The sequence below is a fragment of the Gymnogyps californianus genome, chromosome 4, assembly GCF_018139145.2.
Source record: "Gymnogyps californianus isolate 813 chromosome 4, ASM1813914v2, whole genome shotgun sequence".
Classification (NCBI taxonomy): domain Eukaryota; kingdom Metazoa; phylum Chordata; class Aves; order Accipitriformes; family Cathartidae; genus Gymnogyps; species Gymnogyps californianus.
This window is the reverse complement of record NC_059474.1, coordinates 10,492,782-10,519,673: the sequence shown is the minus strand read 5'-3', so window position 1 is coordinate 10,519,673 and position 26,892 is coordinate 10,492,782. Positions and strand designations below refer to the sequence as shown.

At 38.2% G+C, this 26,892-nt stretch overlaps 1 protein-coding gene across 1 annotated transcript; it reads left to right on the top strand.

Annotated features, from left to right (window-relative positions):
- Positions 1-142: 142 nt before the first annotated feature.
- On the top strand, positions 143-26,295 carry NOP14 (NOP14 nucleolar protein). Its single transcript, XM_050896260.1, has 18 exons — positions 143-469; positions 2,611-2,745; positions 4,205-4,346; positions 4,900-5,045; positions 5,476-5,613; positions 7,162-7,284; positions 8,505-8,636; positions 9,973-10,276; positions 11,523-11,653; positions 11,892-11,977; positions 13,636-13,771; positions 16,287-16,388; positions 17,189-17,342; positions 22,013-22,172; positions 23,016-23,163; positions 24,122-24,240; positions 25,476-25,631; positions 25,986-26,295. Exons 1-18 carry the CDS (start codon positions 272-274, stop codon positions 26,083-26,085), a joined length of 2,610 nt encoding a protein of 869 aa, XP_050752217.1. The 5' UTR covers positions 143-271; the 3' UTR covers positions 26,086-26,295.
- Positions 26,296-26,892: the final 597 nt, after the last annotated feature.

The following is a 26,892-nucleotide window of genomic DNA, read 5'->3' as shown; positions in this document are numbered from 1 at the left end:
GGGAGCGTTGTTGCCGCTCCGCTCTCTCCTCTGCTCCGCTCCGGCTCTCACGGGGTTTGGGGGAAGCTTTCGTGCGACTTGGCACCGCGTCGGAAGGCAGTGGTCAGGCCCAAGGGGTAGTTAGGGGGGTTTTGCCCCCTCCCTCCCCCCCCCCCCCCCCGGGCGCCATTTTGTTCGCCCTGGTTGCACCTCCAGCCTTGGCCCCCGCACGCTGAGTGAGTACTGAGCCTCTCCTTCCCCACGCACATCCACGCAGGCAGCCAAACCAAAAATGGGGAAGGCAGCTAGGCGGAAGCAAAAGGCCTCAGTGCCTTCCACAGCCAAGGGCCCCATAAAGTCAGCTATGGCCATGGTCAAGAGCAACCCCTTTGAGGTGAAAGTCAACAGGCAGAAGTTTAACATCTTGGGGAGGAAGACCAAGAATGACGTGGGGCTGCCTGGTGTCTCACGGTCCAAGGCCATCAAGAAGGTAAGAGGACATCAAAAGTTAGGAGGAAGGATGGCATCTGTAGCTGTAGTGGAGAAGGGATAAGCCTGGAGCCATATCAGGTGAGATAAGAGACTATGTCCATCGTGCATGGGAGGAGTGGTTGGTCACCTCACATTGCTCAGATGATGATGAAGAGCCTGCTGAAAATGTTTCCCTCGAATGCAATCCACAGGGTTCAGTAGTGCAAGTCTGCCTTATCACATGTGTGGGAATATTCTCTTTTCAAATTACCAGGGTCCGGAATACAATGGCACATTTTGTAAGCAAGCAAATACTGGACCAGAGTGCAGGTGATTATAAAATGTTCATTATGTTGGTCAGTTTTGGTTCCTGCAGAATGTTAAGCTTCTTGATAACGGTGCGACATTGCTGTAATAGTGAAAGCTTGAATGGGCACTAAGGTCTGAATGCAGTGAGAAATGTGTAGATACAAAGAAACTGCCATTGATTAGGAAAACTTGCAGATGACCTTTTGTGCACTGGTTAAATAGTTGCATTGTAGAAGTATGTTGGAATGCAAAATAACGATTTGTCCTGATTGCTCTCATAAGAATGACCATACAACTTAAGAAGAGTAAATCTTTTATCTTCCATCCTTATGCTGTTTTAAAATTACCTCTTTTTCTTTGTCTACTGATATCTCTAGCTACCTGACCAAAATCCATAGTGCGTAAAGGAGAACATTGTGTCATACTACGCACCTGGGATTCCAGCAACCTACCCTATCCTTGAGTGAAGCACTGGAATTTTTTTATGATCTGTCCCTTCAAACAGACCAGGAAAGAAGTTAACACCTCTGTAGATTCTGTTAAAGCTGAAAAAACCATAATTTGAAAGTTTGCCCCTGAGATTCTCTCTGACATGTTACACACAATCTGTTGTTGAACAGAATTTAAAGCACTTACTGAAAAGAGAAGTTCTTTTTAAAAATAGTGCAGCAGAAGGAAATGCATAGTTTATAATTTTGCATGCATTGTGAGAGGTGATGCATTAAATACATTTTTATGAATAAAGGTAATTAATGAGAGAGGACATCAAATAGTTGATAAACAAAAGTGCTTTTTCGTGTCCAAGGTATTAAGAGATATTAAAGTTCACGCACAGTGTTTAAGCTGGATGATAATTTATATATTCTGTGCAAGAGGTAAATACAAGGTAGAACTGGCACAGTAGTAAATGAAACCTGAGTTCTGGTGTCAGTTACAGAGGCATCTGAAAGTTGTGAATGCTCAGTGATGCTGCAGAGGCCTGTTGTAGGAAACTCAGCCTTTTCCTTTAGTGCAGCAGTTTGTGAGTTCATGGTAATATGAATAGCAACAGTACCTTTCCATAAGATTCAGTTAACGTGTTTTAATAAACATGGATTTTTTTTTTCAGTCTAAACACAGCCAGCATTTTCTTCCTTTATAAATTATATAGTATCTTCAGCGTGAAATTATAAATTAGCTTTCAGTCTTCATTATTATTTGTCCAGATTTTAGAAAACTTTATGGATGTTTAATATCACATTTTAAGGTCTTTGGGTTTTATTTAATAGTAAGGTATATCGAATGCTTGTCATGAATTAGATCACTGGCACTGAAAAGTAAACTTGTCTCCTTACCTGTACCATAAGTACAGCACATACGACCTCATGCAGGTCTGCTAAACTTGCTTTTACGGCTTTGATGCATAACCTCCCTGTGCTCAACACTAAAGCAGAGAGCTAAATATATGTACCCACTTGGGGTGTTTTTTATGTCTTAGATGACAAGACCAAAAGAGGTTCAGCTGACACTGGGGCTTTTTTGCTTTCTTTTATATGTTATTCTTGTATACTAAGCTTTAGACAAATCAGAATTCTTCAGTGGCAATGCAGAGTTCTTATATGTGATAAAATAAAGGTGAGATATCATGTACCGTATTTTATCTTCATATGGGCAGCTTGTAAGAGAACTTAATGACTCTGAATATATTGTACGAGCTTCCCATCTCTGTTTCTGTGAATTTTTCCTTCTCTTTCATTGCATTCTGATAAATTAGATTATGTTGCCAGGATACCATGGAGCCTTTTTTGCCTTGGCTTTGAAGTAGTTATTCTCTTTGGTTTTTAATTTAATCTCCTTTTTTTTTTCTTCTAGCGTACCCAAACATTGCTGAAAGAGTATAAAGAAAGGGAAAAGACAAATGTGTTTAAAGATAAACGTTTTGGTGAATATAACACCAAAATAAGTCCAGAGGAAAAGATGATCAGACGATTCACTTTGGAAAGACAGGTAAAGTATAGGAATTAAAAAAAAAAAAACCAACCCAAACAAAAAAACCCCAAAACCACAAGAAACACTTGATTTTTTTACGTTGGGAGTGTCCCTCTTAACAGAGGTGTCGTGGTTTAACCCCAGCCAGCAAGTAAGCCCCACACAGCCACTCGCTCACTCCCCTCACAGTGGGATGGGGGAGAGAATTCAAAAAGTGAGAAAACTCATGGGTTGAGATAAAGACAGTTTAATAGATAAAGCAAAAGCCGCATGCGCAAGCAAAGCAAACCAGGGAATTCATTCACCACTTCCCATCGGCAGGCAGGTGTTCAGCCATCTCCAGGAAAGCAGGGCTCCATCATGCATTAACGGTTACTTGGGAAGACAAACGCCTTCACTCCAAACGTCCCCCCCTTCTTTCTTCCCCCAGCTTTATATGCTGAGCATGACATCATGTGGTATGGAATATCCCTTTGGTCAGTTGGGGTCAGCTGTCCTGGCTGTGTCCCCTCCCAGCTTCTTGTGCACCCCCAGCCTACTCACTGGTGAGGTGGTGTGAGAAGCAGAAAAGGCCTTGGCTCTGTGTAAGCACTGCTGAGCAATAATGAAGACATCCCTGCATTATCAACGCTGTTTCCAGTACAAATCCAAAACATAGCCAATACTAGCTACCATGAAGAAAATTAACTCTATCCCAGCCAAAACCAGCACAAGAGGTTTTTGCAGGGTAATGCTTTCTTTTTGATTTTGTATGTTTGGAACTTTTATGAAAAAGGAATTTTTTGTAGGAATCCAAAATTTTTCATGAAAACTTTCTGGTTTTGCAAGGCAACTTTTTGAAGCAGAAATTTCTTTGAGCACTGATATGCAAGAAAGCCAGTTTTAAGCAGACTCATTGATTGCTTGGTTTTCTTTGACTACTATGATTTGGGAATTGAATTAGGAAAAGGCAACCACCATCAAGTACACTTTGAGATTCCGGTACAGCTGTTGAACAGCGGCCATTTCATTTGCTGACTAGAAGAACTCTGTAAGTTGCTGTCATTCTGTAATGTGAACTGTATGTGCAGTACTGTTCTTTTTGCCTCATACTCAGTCTCCAGAATTGAGTAGTGTAATATCATATTCTACTTGTAATTTGTGTAGGTTAAAGTCTGTTTCATTAGGCCTGAAATGTAGTAATTAAGAATTGATGTTACTGATACATAGATAAAACTTAAGCTTCCTTAGGTTTTCTTAGTTACTCCATTTGTACATTAGTATAAGAATAAGAGAGACATCATACTCCCTCGCTTAAGGTTTAATGTCTTTGAATGAAAGTATTGGTCTAGTAGTGCACTTATTCCAGTGTTCTGTTCCAGCAGAACACTGGAATAAGAACCTCCTCAGCTAGCATTAAAAATACAGGCTTTATTAATTTGTTGCCTGGGAACTAAAAATCTTTTGTTATTTAATTGGTTTGTTTTACTATTCTTAGCAAAATTATGGAAAGAAGAATATCTATAATCTTAATGAAGATGAGGAATTGACTCATTATGGCCAATCTTTGGCAGAAATTGAAAAACTAAATGATATTATTGATAGTGACAGTGACACAGAAGAAACAGGAACACTGTCAGGTAAGACATGTCAGCTAATAAAACCAGCAATGGGATACTGTTGGTACATGTACATCATTTGTTCAGTACTGTCTTTCAGTGAGAAAGAATATTATGTAATTGGTTGGGATGTTTAAGTCAGATTTGATTGCTTCTTAATCACACACAGAACAGCTCTCTGGATTTTAGCAGATGTTAAGTTCAAACTACCTACCTGGCAAGCTTCTTTAATCTGTGGGCTTTTCAGCCTACATAGGTACGTGTATTTCGAGCCTCTTGGGCAGAGGCTGAAGTGTGAGTTTTCTGGTTGCTTTCTTGCACCTCTGCACCTAAATACTGTTAAAATATCGAAAAAATATATTCCTACCTCGTACAAAATGTTTGTCGGCATAAATGTCTAGCATCAATCTTTTTTGGTATGGCCATTCCCATAGGGATGGGAGTAGTACAATTGATGTAATAGTTTTAATTCCTCCCATTCTCAAAGAATAGGGAGATACTGTCCCAGCAGCAGCAGCACTCCAGCACTCGTGTGGATTTGAAAAGGATTCACAATCTGCCTTTTTTTCCCCAGCTGAATTAACTGCTGCTCACTTTGGAGGGGGTGGAGGCCTTCTTCGTAAAAAAGCATCAAGTGGGCAGCAAGATGAAGAGGAGGAAAAACCTAAATCTAGGAAGGAACTCATAGAAGAGATGATAGCCAAATCTAAACAAGAAAAGGTAAGTTTTTAGCCCTGAAGTATAAATGAACATGATTAAGAAGCTGTCACAATTTCTGTCTTTGCAGAATAAAGTAGTAGTGGCATAGAAAACAAAGGAGATAACTGTCTAGGAGAAGAGTCCAAGCTCCTTGAATAAAGTCCATCTGACTTTGTAGGCATTTTAGGGTATGCATTGAATATCTGCCATTCTTTTGTATCCTCAGATCTCCCCTTCACTTGACTCCTAACTTGTTTTCTCTATGCAACCCTTGTGCCATTCAGTGTAACTCTATACTGCTTCTTCCACAAAGAATGTTTACACCTTTAAAATGTAAATATTAAAAATTATTCTTTTGCTAAGGACAGCATTTTGGTTTTACACTGTAAATGCTATGTCATGTTCGTCTGAACATAACTGCTGCATTTGTTTTTGTTTTGTTTTTTTCTAGCAAGAGAGGCAAACGCGGAGAGAAAGTGCATTAGAACTCACAGAAAAGCTTGACAATGACTGGAAGGAAATCCAAACCCTTATTGCTCGCAAAACCCCAAAGTCAGAGAAAAAGGACAAAGAAGTAGAAAAACCCAAGGTAAGGTTTTGGCTAGACTACTTCCTTTTGTTCTAATAACTTGTGATTTTGACTCGTAGTGGCAGAGGTATAAGGCAAAGTTCGTCACTTTGTAGAATAAAATGTTGCCTGCTATTCACATTGAAGGAATGCTACAGTTTTAGGGCAGTTTGGTTAGTTGGAGGAATATAGGGTTTTGTATGATTTATCTGATTTTCATTACCTATTGCTTTTCTTTAGTTATCAAATCTGAGAGAGGTTGCAGGTTGAACAACACTGTTGGCTACAGCTTATTTTTACGACAAATACATTTTCTTGAAGAACTAAAATTGTTGGGAACATTGACTTAGTTTGAATGCCTTTGCAGTGTTCCTTGGATAAAACAACTTTTATTTGACAACAAAAGTTTCCTTGTTGTAAATTGGGCACTATCCCTACAAAAAGGCACTGAAAATATTTTAACTTTTGAATAGATATCTTATGGTCTCAAAGCTTTTTCTATCATTTGTATTTTATACTAAGGGAAATAAACTTTTAAATCTAAGAATAGGTATTGTAATGTGTTGCGCTATTTTTTTCATGTAGAAATTTTGTATTATATTGCAGAACATTGTGAATTTCCATTTATTCCTTGGCAGTAGAATTCAGTTTTTGAAAGTTTAAACTAATGAACTGATTTTATGTTAAAACTGATCTCAGATAACGAACAGAAGATACTGGATCAAAAGTTCATATTTTGATGTATTGATTTTTGGTTTTAAGATGTTTCATAACATGCTGAATACTTTAGTATGTTGGTAATGTGGTATCTTAGACAAAAATTTTGTCATCGTAATTTGCTGAAAAGAAAGATTAAGATTCCCTTGCTTCATGTGTGTGGATCCGATTTAAGAATTACCAAGGATGCAGTGTGAATTATTAATGCTCTATAACATTAACGTTGAATTGGAGAAAATTATCTAGTCATGTGTAAGAAGAAAAATTCCTAGAACTGAATTTTAGAGAAGCTGTATGGTTTAGTGACTTAGGCAGGTATCAAGAAGACTATTCGCAAGTCCAGTGTGATCTCTGCTAGTGACTATTTTCCCAAGTATGCTCCTTAAACTTACTGAATATCAGCATCCCTTTTTGTTTTCTTTAAGATAAACATCTATGTAACTAAGATAACAAAGACTTAGCTCATGTCTGACAATAAAAAGTGAAATGTAAACTATAAATTTATTAATTCTAGCTGCTTTTTGAGAAAATAGTATTTTATTAATAAACAATATTTTAAAGTTTTTCAATTAATAAGTAAACCAGTTTTTATTTAAGATACTATTTGTAAGTTTTGCCGTTGTGAGTAACTTAAATAGGGGAGGGGGAGATTCCAGGAGAATTTCTATTCAAGTGTTCATTCCATTCCTTGTCTTAATACTGAGTTGAATATTCTTGCAGCTTTCTTTGGAAACAGTCTTTTCCTTGTATCTTAACAGTCTTATTTCTTATCTGTTAGTCTGGCAGAGGGGTGGCTGCAAAGCAAAATAATAAAACTTAGGATAATAAACAATTATATAAATATTTCTTTAGCCTGATGAATATGATATGATTGTTCGAGAACTTGGATTCGAGATGAAAGCAAAACCTTCAGAAAGGATGAAGACAGAAGAAGAATTGGCAAAAGAGGAGCAGGCGCGACTCCAGAAGCTGGAGGTATACCATTTATGGTTTTAGATTGTTTTGTGGCCTGTCTTTTGGGAGTGACCACTTATATTCATTGCTTGACCTTAGATTGAAAGTGGGTGTACTAAACTGCAATTCGTCAGAGGGTGAATTCAGGAGATCTTCTGTTTGTGTTTTGTTTGCAGTCTGATATTACAACAAAAAAAGTAGGCTTAGTACGTGACTACTGAGGTTTATGAAATGAGTTGATCTTTCTTCAATAAAAATGTAATATCACATCAATTTGCCTTTAAATGTTTTAAGTTATTCAGAGTTGAGAGGTGCTTCTAAGTCAGTAAGGGAGAGTGTCATGTTGCATAGCAGTTGAATTAATACACTGGCAAGTCATTTATTGGTTTCTTCTGGTGTTGCAAGAGTCTTCCAGGGGTAGCGTGTATATAGCTTTGCTTTGCAGAGGAATAGGATTCACTTGGGAAATGTTGCATGCTCTTTATATTACATGGAGCTCCGAGTCTTACGGAAAGATTGAATAATCTGGTAAATGTTTCTCTTCTTTTTTTTCTTGTTGTTTTGCTATACTAGGGACACATTTAGGACCGCAGGGATTCAGTACCTTCAGGTTACCTCAGAACAGCTCAGTAGCTAATAGCAGAACAGAAAGAAAGAATTCCCCACCCCACCCCACCCCCCCGTTCTTGTAATCTTATTTGATGCACAGTCTATCTGGTTGCCCAGGTGGAAATCCCTTTGTAAATGATCGCTTCAGATATTGCCCATTGAGTCTATTTACAAATTTAGTATATCTTAAAAATCTTAGGATATGGTTGTGTTTACCACAGACTTGTTACGTATACAGGAAACACAGATAAACACTGCAGAATCATAAAATACTTCAGAAGCTTATATTTTCTAGTAATGACGCATTGTCTCATAAGCAAAACAGATAAATTTTAAAATGAGAACATAATGTTTCTGGTAAACCCAGTTTTAAAGCCTTCCAGATAAGCTAATCCAGTTGTCTGTGTGCTCCTACCAGATTGCACTCCCCACAAAAAATAAGGTATCGTCAGCTTTTGCCCATAATTTCTCAAGTTGCTGTTTTTTCTTTTCATCAACTTGTTGAGTAATCCCCGTTAACTTTTTATTTGATTTTCTTAGCTGTAGTATTTGAGGGATCTTCCATTCTGGTGTAGTTACCTGATTGATCTAGATGGCTCACATCTGTGTGCGGTATTTCTTCTAAAACACAGGCAGATCGACTACGTCGAATGCGTGGAATAGATGAACAGGCGAATAAAAAGAAACCCAGCCACGTGTCAGCTGATGATCTAGCTGATGGCTTTATCCTGGATAAAGATGACAGACGTTTATTGTCTTACAAGGTAAGGTTTAAAATTTCAGAATTTTCAGAGTTCAGAAAATAAGATAGGAAAATCAGTTTGGAAGTGACCTCTGTGGAGACCTCTAGTCCAACCTCCCGCTCAAAGCAGGGTCAGCTATGAAATCACCGGTTTGGTCAGGGCTTTATCCAGTCTGTCCTTGGAAAATCTCCAAGAATGGAGGCTGCACATCTCTCTGAGCAGCCTGTTCCACTAACTGTCCTTACCATGAAAAAGTTTCTCTTTATATCCAGTCTGAACATCTCTTGTTTCAACGTAGGCCTGTTGCTTCTCGTTCTCCTGCTGTGGACTGTCATGAAGAGTGTTGCTCTGCCTTCTCAATGGTCTCCCTTGTAGGTACTGGAAGGTGGTTATTTGGTCCAGGCTGAAGAAGCCTAGGTCTGCCTCTCTTCATAGGGCAGGTGGCCCAGCCCCCTGACAATCTTGGTGGCTTTCTGCTGAACTTGCTGCAGTTTATAGATGTCTTTATTGTATTTGAAAGCCCAAAACTGGACACTGTATTCTATGTGGTCTTACAAGTGTCAAGTAGAGGGGAATAGTTGTTTCCCTCAATCTAGTGACTGTACTCCTGCTGTTATAGTAGTCTTCTACGCTGTTAGCCTACTGGGTTGAAGAGAGGGCTTTAGACCTTCTGGTCATTTTTTAAATTTCTGCTGTATTTGATACAGCTTCCACCAAATTTCAGCCTGAGGATGCGTGGGTTTCTGAAAGAACCCTTCCCTTATGAAGCAGCTTTGATTAAGGTGGCAGACCAATATAACCTTGAAGCTGATGTAGTGAATCACCCTGACTGGGGTGCATGTGTGTGCATACTGATCCTCTCGTCCTCTCACATATAAGTAGCAAGGGAACTGCTGTTGTCCTCGAAGGGGAGAATACAAATTGTGAATGTGAGTTTAAACTGATGATTAATAAAATCAGAATGGGAACAAATTTTTATCTGATATGCTGTTTTAATACATACAAGGAATATATTTTTTTTAACTAAGAATGCTTCTGTAAGTGATGTTGAATTTTTTTTCATATCATCTGCTAGTAGTTTTTACTTTTGTGTTGATTCTTTTAGTCCTCATATACTAACCTCCTATTATTCCAGTTTCTTACAGCCCCTTGGAAATACCCTACTATTCTTATATCTGTATGCATGTTCTCTCCTTAAAATCCCTTCTTGGCCAGCACTACTGCCATTCACTGCTTGGTCAGGGTAGCAAGGCTCAGATCCTGTATATGTGTATTTAATCATAGCTTTGCATGATGATTCTGGCAAGGTGCTCTCACTTTATCAATGTTTTAACTGGCTTATTTTCCCTACTGACAGGATGGAAAAATTAATATTGAAAATGAAGAGGAGGAGGAAGAAGATGAGGAGGAAGAAGAGGAAGGTGGGAAGGAAGATAATGAGAATGAAGAAGAAAGTGCAGAAGAATCTGCTAATGAAGATGAGGAGGATGTTGCTGCAGATAGCCACTCTGATCTTGAATCTGACCGTGAGAGTGAAGAAGAAGCTGCAGGGAATAAAGAACAGAAGAAACATAAGACAAATGAAAATGAATCACAGAATGTGGAGGAACTAGATCCAAAAATGGAAGCTGCCAAATCAGAGCTTCCCTATACATTTGGTGGTAAGCAAAGGATGGATCCAGAGATCCCTGTTGTCTTCAGGGGTTTTATAACCAGCCTTTCCCTGCTGTGTAGGATCTTACATATTCTCGTTCATCCACGAAGCTTTGCTTCATAGTTGTCTTCTACTATTCCAAGAGTGGCCAGTAACTGCTGTTCTTAGTGATCAGTCTTAGTCATGCTGTGAGCCGTGGGAACCAGATCTGTTTCATCCCAGAGCTGTTTCTGCTCCTCCGAGCAGCCTTAGAATTGAAAGATAAATACTGGGGAGAAAAATGAAAAGATCTGTACTCCTTTCTGAAGCCCATCAACACATCCAGTCCAAATTGCTAGCGTTTTGTATAAGGGAAGCCAGAATAGTATTCTATTGTCTATACTTAAATGAGAAAAGGTTACTTTCTCTAGTGTTTGGACTGACACTTTTCTCAGAGAAGATGCTTGGAGAGACAGGGTTTTGAGGTTTAATCCCTGTGATGTAACATCACAGTATTGTTAAATAGAGACACTCAAAGTTTGACTCCTTTTGGGTCTGTGCCTAGGAGGAAGGAGGAGGCACATTTCAAGTAGTACACAAAACATTCGTTAATATTAAGTACATAATGCAACTAACTATTCTCCTGGTGTAGATTTCTGTAACAAAAGTATCTGTTGCAAGATTAAACAACCTTTCAAACCATTTCCTTAAGTGCTTGCCTTTTTCCATCAAAAGGAGATAACTTATTACACAAAGCCTTTTAAATTGCATTCAGGTTTTGCTTTAACCAGAAAGCAGTCACATTAAAATAACTCAAAAAACTTAACCAGTTAGGTTGTTTTCTAGCATGTGGACTTATGCAAAAGATTGGATATATGCCAGGTTGTTGTTTGTTTGGGGTTTTTTAAATTATTTTCTATTAGTGGCAGAGCCAATTGTATTATGGTAAATTTATGGTTGAATGTGTGCTTAAGTTTAATTCTGCTTTGTGTATGTCAACATAGTTGTGCTCAGCTTAGGCAGCAAATACAGAATGAATTGAATGTTAATCATGGAAAAATATTTACATTATTTTCTGGCTTGTGTTCATATATATAATGTTACATATATGCTGATAGGTTATTAGTGTTTAAAAGGTGATTATTTAAAAGCTGTATGGTATCTTTTTGCTGAATAATAACATTTTCAAATTGGAAATTTGTTAGATGTTCACTTGAATTAATTATGTTAAGTTTGATATTTTTGCCTGGTCAATTTTTGTTTTTACTTTCTAGTTCCTGAGTCCTATGAGACATTTAAGTCCTTATTGGCTGGAAGAACAATAGAACAACAGCTTATTATACTGGAGAGAATTCAGAAATGCAATCATCCAAGCCTTGCAGTGGGAAACAAAGCAAAGTTGGAAGTATGGGGGTTTTGTTGTTTTGTTTTAAGTTTAAAATTAACTTTGAATTCCAGAGTAAGTTTTAGTAAGTATTAAGGAAGCCGTATAAAACATACATGCTTCTATGTTGTGAACAGCAGTAGAATCAACATACCACTCTTCATTTTCTAACTTCTGTATCGCTGTTCTTTTGTGCTGTTTAAGAATATGTACAAGGAAGAAAAAACCTAATAATTTTAACATACTATGCTTCTTGCAGAAATTGTTTGGCTTCCTTTTGGAGTATATTGGGGAGTTAGCAACGCTGGATTTACCAGAGCTCAGAACAATTGACAAACTGGTCCTGTAAGTAATAAATCCTATGGACTTTTGCTCCTTTGTGATTTAAAGAGAAGAGCTACCTAGGGTACAGCATTTAGCATGTTGTTTGTTTCAGATAGTTCTGTAGGGTTGATAGGCAACTAACTGGTAACCCTCCAGCTCTATAGTGTTTTAACTTTGTTTCATGTATTGCTTGAGCTATTAATTGTGCCAAGACATTTTCAGAACCTCAGAATGTAATTTTTGATCTGCAAAATGCTTTTCTTGGGTAGTGGATAAATAATACCATGTATTGCTTGCAAACTTCTGTATATGAAGTTATTTAGACTGTTGATGAAGGATTTTAAGCTTTGCAATGACGGTGTGCAGTTCCCTCTGCAATCTGCTTTTTCCATGGCTTTCCGTTCTGTGAATTCACTCAGGGAACTAGATGAAAATGGAATTAAAGAGTGTTATAGTAAGCTCATACAAGAGTTTCAAATAAACACTTTGCAGGAAGTTGTCAATGTGGCATTGTCTTCAAATACCTGAAAGGCAGTTATAGTGACAAGAGAGCCAAATTTGTCTCAGAGGTGTATGGCAAAGGACGAGAGTCAATGGACACAGGCTGCAACAAGGGAAATTCCGATTAGATGTGAAGAAAAAAATCTTCACAGCAAAGGTGCTGAGCATTAAAACAAGTTTCCCAGAGAGGCTGTGGAATCTCCACCCTTGAAGATGTACAAAAATCAGCAAAGTCATAAGCAACCTGATCCAGCTTTGAAGTTAGCCATGCTTTGAGCGGGGGGTTGTATCAGATGATCTCCAAAGGTCCCTTCCAACCAAAATCAGTCTGTCATTCCTATCTTGACTTTGCAGGCTACACAGCTTTCTTTCAGTGAGTTATTTGTATGTAGGTTTTGGCATATGTTTTTTATTTCATGCTAAAGTAAATAAGTTTTAAAAAATCTGTTAAGTGCAGCTTTAGCATTCATTGCTCTGTTGCGTTCATCAGCAAGAGCACTGACTTGTTGATACTGTTGCACATGCTGGGGCTTTGTAAAAAAGTGTAAACACATTTTGATTGTTTTCTAGAACTGGGATTTATTGATATCACTACAGACATTTTTAACAGAAAATACTGGAAAAACTCTGACCAAACAGATGCAGACTCCTGACTGCATCTCCCTGTAGGCACTAACCATAGGCCAGGAGCTGACCTAACTTTGTGGGTATCTTTTTTCTTATTTTAAGTAATAATTTTGCTAACCACATTGCTGCCTCACATGTTGTTTAACATTGCCTAAGAGTATTTAGAGTAGTGGGCTGCTTAGTATGTGCCAGCATACGTCAGTGCAGTCAAATGTAGAGTTAGGAGATTCAGAAGGATATATTTTAACTATAGCAGATGATTTAGGAATGTATATTAAAGTTTTTAATTTTTTAAGATTTAGAAACCACCAAATCAAAGATGATCTCACAAGGCCCAATGAAAAATACATGTCTCTGTAAACTAAAAGTATTACAATAATAATCTGTATACTGGGTGGCTATTTCTAAAAAAGAATTATTTGTTTCAAGGAATTTGTTATTGTTATAATGTAGATGGAACGCAAGAAATCTTCCTAGAGGTGCTTAAAAAATCAGGGTTTTATTAACATCAGTGGTGTAACTTGATTATGACTTACATTTCTTCTTAACAGGCCATTGTACAATCTTTGCCAGATGTTTCCTGAGGCAGCCAGTGATAGTATTAAGTTTATCCTTCGAGACGCTGCACATGATATGGAAGAAGTAATTGAAGTCAAAGGCCGTGCAACATTTCCAGGTTTAGACACGGTAATGAATGCATACTGCTAGGAAAGTCTCTTGTTCTTTCCATTAGTACAGAAATGCCAGTAAATGCGAGATGACATTAAATTTAATTTTATATTTCAAAGTATGTAATGAATTATTAGCATCTATGACTTTTTAGGTTTCTCAATATTTTAAATTGTCTCTCTGGAGATAAGTTGTAACAAAACCACCCACAACAACAACAAAAAAAATCCTGAGAAACAACCAACCAACCCCAACCAACCAACCACACACACACACGTTCTTCAGAATAGAAGTGTGACTCTGTAATATTAATAAGGGGAACATATCTTAAAATTCACTCCAGTTTTCATAGGAGAACATTCTTTGTTTTCGTGATGAAACTTAAATGGGTAGTTCTAGGAAGAAGTGATACTGTCAGTTATGTCCTGATTTCTTTAATTGTGTTAAGTGCAAATGTTTAAAAAAAGTGCTCCATAGAAGTGCTGGTTAGCACTAGGTTAACAAAAATAACAATGAAATATTATTATGGGTATAAAAATAAAACATTTCTTAGTAATTGTCATGGTTTAACCCCAGCCAGCAGCTAAGCCCCACACAGCCGCCTGCTCACTTCCCCCCCGTTGGGATGGGGGAGGGAGTCGGAAAGGTAAAAGTGAGAGAACTCATGGGTTGAGATAAAGACAGTTTAATAGATAAAGCAAAAGCCGCGCTCACAAGCAAAGCAAAACAAGGAATTCATTCACCACTTCCCATTGGCAGGCAGGTGTTCAGCCATCTCCAGGAAAGCAGGGCTGCATTATGCATTAACGGTTACTTGGGAAGACAAACGCCTTCACTCCAAACATCCCCCCCTTCTTTCTTCCCCCAGCTTTATATGCTGAGCATGACATCATGTGGTATGGAATATCCCTTTGGTCAGTTGGGGTCAGCTGTCCTGGCTGTGTCCCCTCCCAGCTTCTTGTGCACCCCCAGCCTACTCACTGGTGAGGTGGTGTGAGAAGCAGAAAAGGCCTTGGCTCTATGTAAGCACTGCTGAGCAATAATGAAGACATCCCTGCATTATCAACACTGTTTTCAGCACAAATCCAAAACATAGCCACATACTAGCTACTATAAAGAAAATTAACTCTGTCCCAGCCAAAACCAGCACAGTACTTTATATATAATAATTGGTAAATTGACTTGGAAAGAATTGACCTTTCTTCTATTAGTAATATTTCAAAATTTCAGTGGCCATGCTAAATGTGAACAGACTCCTTTTTCAGTGTCTAGGTAAGTGACTGTCAGGGAATTCAAGAATGGAGCATATGGAAAATGAGTATTTGTTTATTGTAGTAAAAAGTTTCAAAGACACAACCATAAGTCAGTAATCCAAAGGGAGCTACTTGTTTTCTGTCTCCCAGCTTGATGAAGCAGTACTGCCTAATGGAATAATTAGACGATAGAAAGAAAATAGACTGAAGAATTTGCTTAAAAGACTTGCTTCTTAAAGCTTGAAAAATATTTATATTGAGTTCTTTTGAAGCGTCTTTATTCAGGATGTTTTGGTTTTTGCAGGAAACATATCGTAGAGAGCTTTTAACTTCTATTTTTATTTTGTCACTGTCACCCTTATGACACCAATCATACTTCTGACTTTCATTCCCTTCAGTGGGCTTTTCCCAGTTTCAAGCCATCATTATCATTTAGGGTGGAATTATATCACTCTGCTATTCTCAAAGCACTTGTTTGAATGAACATTGCTTAGACCAGTTGTGTTAGTAGACCTTGGATGTGCCTGTAGTTAATCTAACCTGAAATTTGGACTGTGGTATTTAGTAACCAAAACAGTTCAGGAGAATATTTGTTTATGACAGAAACTTCATAGAGAGAAACAGAGCTGAAACAGTAAAACTTTACTTGCGTCTAGCTCACTATGTAAATATTCACTTAAATAATTTTCAGAATTACCTCGCAACTGATGTTTAACATCCTTATGGTCTTGACAGGAGGTCACTTGTAGCTCTCGAACAAGTCCCCTTCAGTAAAAGTGTACCTAATCACTGTTTAATTCTTTTGGCTGCAACCGTTATTTGTTGATGTGTGCTAGTGCTTGAGGATCCTGGTCACTTAATTGTCTGTATTGAGGACCTGTTGGTCCACCACCTGAAAGGTGTCACAGGTCCTGTGTGGCCACTTGCTCATTTGTTTGTGGTGTGAGAGTATGTGATTGTGGTGGGCTGCAGGGGGTCAGATTTTCTTCTGGAGTAAATGGGGTTGGGAGGCATAGTTCCTTCTTGGTTGTTCTTTCAGCTGCCTCGTTGAATTAATGCAATGGTACACCTATAATGGATATTCCGTTTTCTCGTGTAAGTTAAACAGTCGTCTCAATAAATAGGTCACGTATCTCATCAGATTTCTCAAAATTATGTATATTGTAGTATTTTTAGACTACTACATGGCAGTCATTCATCAGTTACATGTCTGTAAAGTCAAGATCCTGGGAATAATGTCTTAACTATATTTTGCCTTACTCTGTTTTATGTGCTATCAGCTTATTTATTTGAAAATTACATCTCTGCTGTTTCCAACTTCTGACTTCTGGCATCCAGTTGTAACACCTGCTTTTATGTACATGAGTCAGCTACTTACTAAGGTATGTCTATGATGTTGTATCTCAGTATGTAACTTCGTTTCCTTGTTTATTCCTAGGACTCCAAGTACATGTGTTAGCATTAATGTATATATTGGAAATGTACTGAAAAGGCAGCTTTGTGTTTGGTATAGTCACAGATAGTAATTGGAAGAAAAAGTGAAGAGGAAAAAAACCCTTGCAGAGTACAGGCCAACTCGCAAAACCATATCTAATCATTTTTTCAAGCTGTCACACAAGAATTCCTTATATGGGAAATTACGTAGGACTAATAGAACAGACTGAATACAGTCTGAAATCATTCATTAGTGATTTCTCTTCCATATATTGCATTTGTTCCTACTTAAGAATGATGTTTACTTAAAAATTGGCAGTATTTGTTTTCCTTGAAAATGTACCTAATGCAGTGCATTGCAGTGCGGTTAAAGTACGTCCTTATTTTTATATCCAAATATCCTGTTTATATGTTTTGAAAGTCTTGAGGTAGTTGTTCTATTGATGTCAGATATCCAAGTTGCTCTGAACCTTATATTTCCTTGGTTTGTTTCTGAAGAACTTATTGTTTGTGGTTTAGCACCTTCTAGTGGCTAAACCAGTTCTGACAGACTTCTTACTCAGTTCTGCATATACTCTTTAGTGAGGGCAAGGGAAAGCCAGTATGTTTTTCATGTAAGTCCAAAGGGTGTAATTTTACAGATTTAAAATGTATACAACTTATTTACTATTTCTGCTTTTTGGGAGATCCTATATTTGTGATGTATAGACTTTTAATTATGAATATTTTGTGCTTTTTTTTCTTTTAGTGTCGTATCACAACATTGCAAGATGTTATTAAAGGGTTATTTATATGCTGTTTGTTCCTGGAATATGTATCTCTCTCCAGAAGATTTGTACCAGAACTCATCAATTTTCTTCTTGGAGTACTTCACATATCTCTACCCAAAAAACAAGCCCAGGGTGAGTTTATTTAGAGTAAATGAGTAATAAATTTTAGTATTAGGGTTTATCTTTTAAATGTCAATAAAATATTTCACACTGAATTTATTGTTTTGAACGAAAGACCAAAATCATCTGCTAGGTAGCCATATGCAACCTTGATTCTTGGGCATCTTGTTATGAACTAGATCCTCTAGTGTTGTTCACAGGAAGGAAAGAACTGAAGTTATTAAAGGAAATGAAGTCATGTTGCCCACAGTGCAGTATTTTTGCAATATTGTTGTTCTAAATAGATTGTGTGATTGGACTGTGCTCTGAAATTCATAGTCCCTAACAGATTCCCGATGAGTCCCCTGTATCTTCACAGTGAGGCAGCAGCTAATGCTGCAGACACCCTCCCTCTTCAGCTAATAGCCGTATCACCGAGATAAATGAGAAGTATATTACAAAGTTGGTATTTTTCCTTTTTATTTATTTGACATGGATTTGTTGTAGTGTAACAGAGGGCAGCTATTCCCACAAGGAGGATTAGTCTGTGCTGTAACTGTGTAAACTTAGCAACTTGCACAGACAACAGGGAGAATAAAACTTATCTTTTCAATTTGATCCATATGCTAGCAAATGATTTTTATTTGCCAGTCTTCCTCTTTCTTTGACTTTTTCTTTTGAATTCATTTCTAGCTTTAAAGTTATTCTAGATCTGGGGCTTTTTTGTTGACAAGTTCAGTGACAATAATTCACTTATGAGGAGCTTTGTCAGAGCATAGTAACTAATTCATGTGTTAGTATCTCTGTCTGCGTCACTCTGAGTGTTACTTAGCATGCGTGAAGAGACTCTGCAGGCAGGATATTCTCAAGTGAAAAATTCAATTATTTGTTGGCAAACTCACAAGACATCTGGGATTTAATGAACTACAGGCTATGTATAATACCCTTGTCACTCTTGATAAGACACCTGAAGAGTCTCTGTTCTCTAGGTGGTCATCAGTCTGGTGAGGAAGGTTCAGCCTCTGTCACTGCAGTATTCCAGTACATCTTCAGTAGTACTGAGTGGTTGTCTTGCAGCTCCCTTCTTTTTTTTTTTTCCCTTTAGGATTTTTATGTCTTTCCATGCTGGCATTTTTTTTCTTTTGAATTCTTGGGCTACTAGTGATCTCCTTCTCAACAAGCTTAGCACTGCAGTTTCACCTTTATTATCTTGTATGGCTGTATCCTACAGACTTTCTCCCAGCTGCTTCTCACAGCTTAGCAGTTTCCTCTGAAGTGCGAGTCAAGGTTACACAGCTGGGCTGCATCAGAGCTAAGCCCAGGATTCTCAGAACACAGGCAGCTGAACTCTTAGAAGGAGGTGGGAAGAGGTTACAGAGTGGGTGGGTTACATAGTACTTAAAGTATTTTCTCCTGTGTGTAATCTTTTAGGAATGTTTGATCTACAAAGGGTTTTTGTACAGTTAAAATATGGGATTCTGCAAAATCAGATAAGAAACTATTTTAAAATATTTAGTGGTAATTGATGATCAAGTGTTAACCTTCCCCCCCGCCCCCCGTATTTGTCTTAATGATTTTGCACTAGTTAAATTTGCGTGGTGTTGGTTTCTGTTAGCAGTGAGGAAAAGCGCAATAAAAGATATGTTAGAGGCACAGTGTTCTCTTTGAGAATTTTTCAGTCAATATTGACGTTTTGAAGTTATCAAAGTACCCAACCATGTTTTTAAGTATTCATGGTGGAAGTATTGCTGATAAATGTAATGGTTAGGCTGTCAACACAGAATATTTTAAATTATATTTAAATATTTTTAATGAGCACACATCCAGTTCTCTGGAATGTTGATATACTGTCACACCAAAAAATTTCCTGGGGTTCAATTTTGACAGTAAGTAGAATCAGCAAATAGAACTCTTATTATTTTCATTTTTATGAGTTTGATCCATAAATTTCTCACATGAAGAAATTATAGGGAATACAACTTCATAAAAGGCTGACACATAGTTTGCTTTAGACTTAAAAAACAATTATTACCTTAAAAAAAGAGAAAAGCTGGAGGTGGAAGGAGTAGGAAGGAATTGTCATTGTTGATAGCCTTAGCTAATGGAATTGTTAATGAGATCTGCTATCCTCTCACAAGTAAAGCAGATAATAAAACTCACGTATCTTAGTTCCTGATCTTGCATATGTCTATGTGTGTCAGAATCTCTCACAACTTTGGGTCTCAAACCTTATGAATCGTTATTTAAACATACTGTCTTCTGGCCTGTCTGTAAAGAGCCATGTACAGGTTCTAGAGCATGTAAATAATCTTAACTTACAGTTTGAAAAAGTTTTAAAATAAGTTCCATTGCAAGCTTGCAGGACATAAGGGAAACAAAACAAACAAAAAAAGGTCCAGCACAGAGGCTGCAAATGATTTTCTCCCTTAGCCATGAAATTCCTCAGATGCTTCTTTCATGTTGCTCTATAAGTACCGTTTCACAGATCAGCTTATGATCAGAAGCATAGTGATTCTTAAGTGTTTTCTGTATGCCCTGCCCCAGTATGTATTCTGTGTTCCATGCTATTCTTGTTTTAAAACTACTTAGCTGGAGTGGGAGAGGACTTTACAGCATGCATCTGAGGGCCCCTGCTGAGAGGTCACAGGAGAGGCTTGGTGATGTACTGCAACTGTGGGCTGTCCCTGCTCCAGCTCACTGTGCTGCTTGACCACTTTCTGGTCAAAGCCTTCTACTTGTAACTCCATTGGAAAGTCCTATTCCTGCCCTTTCCTCTTAAGTCTATCCAATACTCCACCCTCACTGGCAGTTTAACCATGCATCGTGTTACCCACAGGGCAGACGTGCCTATGTGTCTTCTCTCTCCCCATACATAGAATCCTAAATGGTGTGGGTTGGAAGGGACCTTAAAGATCATCTAGTTCCAACTCCCCTGCCATGGGCAGGGACACCTTCCACTAGACCAGGTTGCTCAAAGCCTCATCCAGCCCAGCCTTGAACACTTCCAGGCAGGGGGCATCCACAACGTCTCTGGGCAACCTGTTCCAGTGCCTCACCACCCTCACAGTAAAGAATTTCTTCCTAATATCTAATCTAAATCTACCCTCTTTCAGGTTAAAACCATTGCCCCTTGTCCTATCACTACACTCCCTGATCAAGAGTCCCTCCCCATCTTTCCTGTAGGCCCCCTTTAAGTACTGGAAGGCTGCTATAAGGTGTCTGTGGAGCCTCCTCTTCTCTAGGCTAAACAACCCCAACTCTCTCAGCCTATCCTTGTACAGGAGGTGCTTCAGCCTGCTGATCATCTTCATGGCCCTCCTCTGGACCTGCTTAAGCAGGTCCATGTCCTTCTTATGTTGGGGGCCCCAGAGCTGAACACAGTCCTCCAGGTGGGGTCTCATGAGAGTGGAGTAGAGGGGGAGAATCACCTCCCTCGACCTGCTGGCCACACTTCTTTTGATGCAGCCCAGGATATGGTTGGCTTTCTGGGCTGTGAGTGCACATTGCTGGCTCATATGCAGTTTTTCATCCACCAATACCCTCAAGTCCTCTGCAGGGCTGCTCTCAATCCACTCATCACCCAGCCTGTATCCTTGTTTGGGATTGCCCCAACCCATGTGCAGGACCTTGCACTTGGCCTTGTTGAACTTCATGAGGTTTGCACAGGCCCACCTCTCAAGCCTGTCAAGGTCCCTCTGGATGGCATCCCTTCCCTCCAGCGTGTTGACCGCACCACTCAGCTTGGTGTCATCTGCAAACTTGCTGAGGGTGCACTCAATCCCACTGTCCATGTCCCTGACAAAGTTGTTAAATAATACTGGTCCCAGTATGGACCCCTGAGGGACCCCACTCATCACTGGTCTCCACCCGGACATTGAGCTGTTGACCGCGACTCTTGGAGTGCGACCATCCAGCCAATTCCTTATCCACCGAGTGGTCCACCCGTCAAATCCATGTCTCCGTTTTAGAGACAAGGATGTTGTGTGGGACAGTATCAAATGCTTTGCACGAGTCCAGGTAAATGATGTCAGTCACTCTTCCCTTACCCACCAGTACTGTAATCCCATCGTAGAAGGCCACCAAATTTGTCAGGCACGATTTGCCCTTAGTGAAGCCATGTTGGCTGTCACCAGTCACCTCTCTGTTTTCCATGTGCCTTAGCATAGTTTCCAGGAGGATCTGCTCCATGATCTTGCCAGGCACAGAGGTGAGACTGACCAGCCTGTAGTTCCCCGGGTCTCCCTTTTTTCCCTTTTTAAAAATGGGGCTTATTTTTCTCCTTTTCCAGTCGCTGGGAACTTCACCAGTCTGCTACGACTTTTTGAATGTGATGGAGAGTGGCTTAGCAACTTCATCTGCCAGTTCTCTCAGGACCCTCAGATGCATATTGTCAGGTCCCATGGACTTGTGCACCTTCAGGTTCCTTAGATGGTCTCGAACCTGATCATCTCCTATGGTGGGCAGTACTTCCTTCTCCCAGTCCCTGCCTTTGGATTCTGTGACTTGGGCGGCATGGCTAGAGCACTTACATACGATTGTACCCATGCTCCAATGTTTTCCATTATTTTAGAAAAATATAATACTGATAAAGTATTTTTTAAGGCAGTATGATTAAAAACGTAAAAAGAGTTGTTGGTTTTTCTTCCTTCAGAAAGAATGCTTAGAATTGATCTTGTTTAATGATTATTGTTCTTGTTTTTTAGGCTATACTGTAGTGCATCCATTTACACCAGTGGGGAAAAATTTAGAACTGCTTTTGGTGTGTGATAAGAAGGATCTGGAAAGTTGGCAGAAGCAAAATCTGCCATTGAGTGTTGTGACTCGATTAAAGGAAACCAGCAGAACAGATATGAATCATGTCAGGTACGTAGGAAATGTGAACCAAGAAATACCAGATCATCTTTTAGGTAATTTCAGTGACAGTGCTCTTTAGGAGTAAAAACAGCAGTAGTGAGTTGTTCTGCTTTATTTTTATGGTGCTACTCTGTAGCATATGAAATTTCTAATCTTTTGCCAGAACACTATGCAGAGTACTTGTTGGAGTGCTCAGCTCTTCTGTTCCTTTTCGGTACAGCTGTGAACCGATGGGGATGATGTCGAGACAGAGGAGGTGCTCAGTACTTTGAACTGTCAAGCTCTCCAGAAGCGAATAACTGTATTTACATAGAAACACTATGTTAGAAAGTGTCACTTGAGTAACAAAACACTGAAGTTAGGAAAGACCACAGTTAAACATGTTCATTAACCATGTTTAGCCTCATTTTTCACCTTGCGCATGTGTTATGGTATAACTTATTTCAGGGATGAGTAAACATTTTGTCACGAAATTCAGAAAGAAAACCCAAAACCAAAATTACTAATTCTGTTTCAATGAAGTTTTAGAACTTCAGAACCAGTACCAGAACACTTTTAGAACCAGTATAAAAACTTCCTACTCCACATACATGTCAAAGACACAATACTGGCTTGTGCTCTGTGCACTGACATAAAGATTTGTTGCTGATAGATTTCTTGGGTATTTGCTTACGAGAGTGAAATTTTTAGTCTGAATTAACAACTAGAAACAGCCTTGTAACTGGTTCTGTCAAGCAGTCTTAATAATAGGTGCTGCTAACGCTCCCAAATTTAATGAATTTGATTCATTTTATTTGAAAATCCACTACAGTTTTTGAAAGTGAAATTGTTAATTCTTTTGTGCATTAACAGGTTATCGTGTCTAGCCCTGTGTTTTGACCTTATTAAAAAATGTGCAGCTCTGTATGAGTCTTTACCATCGTTCCGTGAAATAATGCATCCTGTCAGAATTCTCCTTACACAACATGTGCCAGTGAATGAATATCCTGAAAAAATGCAGGTATGTGTTCCTCAAGAATGAAATAATTGATATGTTTGTTTTATTAATAAATTCTGTGATCTTCCTCTGTGTTTAAACAAACAAAAAACAAGTATAAGCATCAGTGAGATTTTTTTCAAGGGTCAGGCATTTGCCTTTTGTGCTCTTCAAAAATCGTAGTGATGTTTCTGTGGAAAAACCAAAGAAGAGCAGAGAATGTTTAGAAAAGATATTTTTTCATTGTGTATCTTGTCTTGCCCCTCTAATTGAAGAGAATAGCACTTAGCTTGTAAGAATTTAACATTCCATGAGTGACTTAATTTATAAGAATAGTAGTCTGGTCATCCAGTTGCTCTTGTACTTTTGTGATGAATCTGTAAGACCTTGGTACAACCAAATATGTGTACCAAATTGATGAGGTAGTATTTACAACTGTCTAAGTAAACCTAACAAATATGCCTGGTCAGCTACCTTACTTAAAACAGGGCAGTTGTTTATTTTCTAGCAATGAGGTTCAAATTTTTAATGTCTCTTCTGAATGTAGCAGAATTGTCCTGTCCTCAAAGAATGAAATATCCTTAGAGAACAAGATTTTGTAATGTAAATGATGCAAAATGGCCTATATTTTTTGCCATCAAAATAAACAAAATGAACAATCATTCTTAAAATGACCCTGAAAGGCAGAGTGTGAGTTAAACTGGCTTTAGTCTTGCTTCTTCCTCTGTTAGGTGAAACTACCTGCAGACCTTTCTTATTGTCCATGATAACATCTTAATAGACTTCCGGACGTGTTTAAAAATTATCCAGCCTGGAAGGCTTACAGCATTTCAGTGTTAGCAATGTCCTAATGAATAGCAGAGATTTTACACAGAAAAAGAACATATGGGGAGAATATTACTGTTGATTGAATTTACAATAGTTTGTGAATTATGGTGTCTTTGATATGCTTTTGAAATTGTAATTTGATTTGCATTTTCAGGAATGGTATCACAGTGCTTTGAAAGAGCTAGAGAACAAAGTAAAACACTATATCCCACTGATATGTGAGAAAAAGAAGCCAGTGCCATTGAAACAGTATACACCTAAAATTGTGAAAGTGTAAGTAAAGCAACTCTTGATGCAAAGGAAAAGTGCTTTTAAACATTAAGCTTTTCAGCTAGCTAGAAGGATTTGGAAAACAGGACATAAAACAGATAACTTTTTCTGCTAGATTTTGTGCACAGATCACAAGGGACCAGCTACTTGGGTGGTAGGGAGGGAAAGGAAAAGGAAGGAGGAATTCTAAGAAATAGAGCAAAGATTATCCTGTGGAAAAAATAGCACTGGAAATCAACTCTTGCCCATATAATCAATTGTAAATTAATAAATTTCAAGATGAAAAGAGGTGGTGGTTGTTATTTAGTCAGGTGCTTTACTGAATGCTCTGTCAAGCACTCAAGTCTGAAGAACAAGAGTTAGTAGTTCATATATATATATATGAACTATATGAAGGTAAGGATGGATGGTGAAAGTACTGAGGGATGCTTCACCGGTGCAAAAGATAAGGCAGACTATTCCTGTGCTCTGCATCACGGATTGTAACAAATAATCAGTCAGATTAAGCGTTTCTTTAAGCATATTTACTTGCCCCATTCCTCTCTTTCCCCCAACCAAGCAGCTTTCTACCTTCCAACAGTAGCAATGACAAAAAACATGGGGTTTTTTCCCCTTTTTTACAGAGCTTGCAATGACCATGTGCATTCTTGTATTCTGTTTTGGAATTAAATTTTAATAACACTAGTTTGGTTTTGTAGATAATAGAACAGTATTCTGATTCAGGAAGTCTGCTTTGTATTGGCTGCTGACTTATTTAGCCATGTTGGTTATCTACAGGGGCATAAATAGTCTGCCTTATTTATTCTAGTAAATTGAAGAGGACTGCTTTCCTCTGCCGTACACATTTATCCCCAAGTAACTGATCAGACTTTTTCTGTAGAATTCATCTGCAGAGAAGGCCTACAAAAACTTAAAATATATTGGGAGATTCCATCGTTCTCCAGACGTCTTTCATTCTTCTGCTCTAGCTTTTCAATCTGTTCAAAATGCAGGCTACATATGGGGGACTGAAGTGTAAATGTTGTCTGCTTATCATTTGCATGATGATGACATGCAGTTAGAAGGTCTGTTGAGTGTTTTTCTGGTCATTGTGCAGCTCCTTATTTTGCAAGTTAATCATATACTATGCAGGAATTACAATACTGAGTTAGTATCCATAAAAAAACTCACTCCTTATAAACATGAAAAAGTTGGTTTTATTAGGGTGTTCTGTGCTCACACATACATTCGCATTTCAGTTTAGAGTTTGGAAGAAAGCAGGGAGGCAGCAAGAAGGAGCAAGAAAGAAAGCAGTTGATTCAGAAGCATAAACGTGAACTTAAAGGAGCCATTCGTGAGATTCGGAAAGATAACCAGTTTCTGGCCAGAATGCAACTTTCAGAAATCATGGAGAGGTAATGTAGCCTTTGTTTCAGCACCAGTTTGGGGGTTGTTCTGCTGTGTGTTTGTTTCTTTGCTGTGTGCCAAGACTGACAATAATTATCAACCATACTAAACTTAAATAAAATTGGACAATTTGGGGAAAACCAAACATTTTCAATAGCAATCATTTAAAGTGTTTTTAACTTTGCAGTTTCATTTCTCTAGTTTAAGAATAGGCAGAATGTTTTTATTTAAAGTGTGTGTTGGTGAAATTTAAGGGTTGGGGGGCTTTTTATAAATTAATAATTATTGTCTAAGTATACTTACTTATTTTCCCTAATATAATCTTTCTGAAATATTTTATATGTTGATTGTTTGTTTTACAGAGATTCAGCCAGAAAAAGAAAAGTGAAAGAGCTTCTTGGTAGCCTTGCTACACAGGAAGGTGAATGGAAGGCAATGAAAAGGAAAAAAGGGAAGAATTAATTGGGACTATCTACAGCAGGAAACTTTTGTTTTTACTGCCATATAAAATACCCCAATCCTATGGCTTTTGAACAGATTTTAATTGCATTCTTTGGATGTATTCCTTTTGAGGAGACAACATCATCAGATCTGTCTGAAAAAGTGAACCTGCTTATTGGAAGAATCCACAGGTTTTCATGAGGAAAATAAAAATAACACTTTTGTATGTGGTATACTTCTGTTTATTTTAATAATAGAGAATATTTGGATGAATAATCAGAATTCTTAGGTGTGAGTGACCAGGTTCTAGTCTAACTGGAACTACACACACACAAAAAAACCATACAGCAGAAACCTTTTGTTATCTTTTTTAATATTGAATAATTGCAGGCAGCTCTCGTAGTGGTAGTATATTTGCAATTTAAGCAGTAACATTTTAATTAGTCTGTAGCATTGGGACATTCCAATTCAGGTATTCAGTGGAGTAATGGAATCGGCTTTCAAGTAGAAGTCCTTTGTTAAAGCTGTACGTCCATTCATCTCTTCAGTAAGTTTTGAATTGAGCACAGCTCTGAAATTCTTAATAATCTAGGGTGGTTAACTAGAATTCCTCAGTGTATTCATAACTGTCTGATTTAAGTGGACAGTGAAATCCTTAACTCTCTCCCACTTGTTTTATCATGTATGTCTAATTACTGATAACTGCCCAGCATGACTTTGGAAAACATCTGCTCTTCAAATAGAGCCAATAAATACTTCTGACACTTTTTTTTTTTTTTTTAAATACTGTATTTGTGAAGAACCATTGGAATGAGACAAAGAGCATCA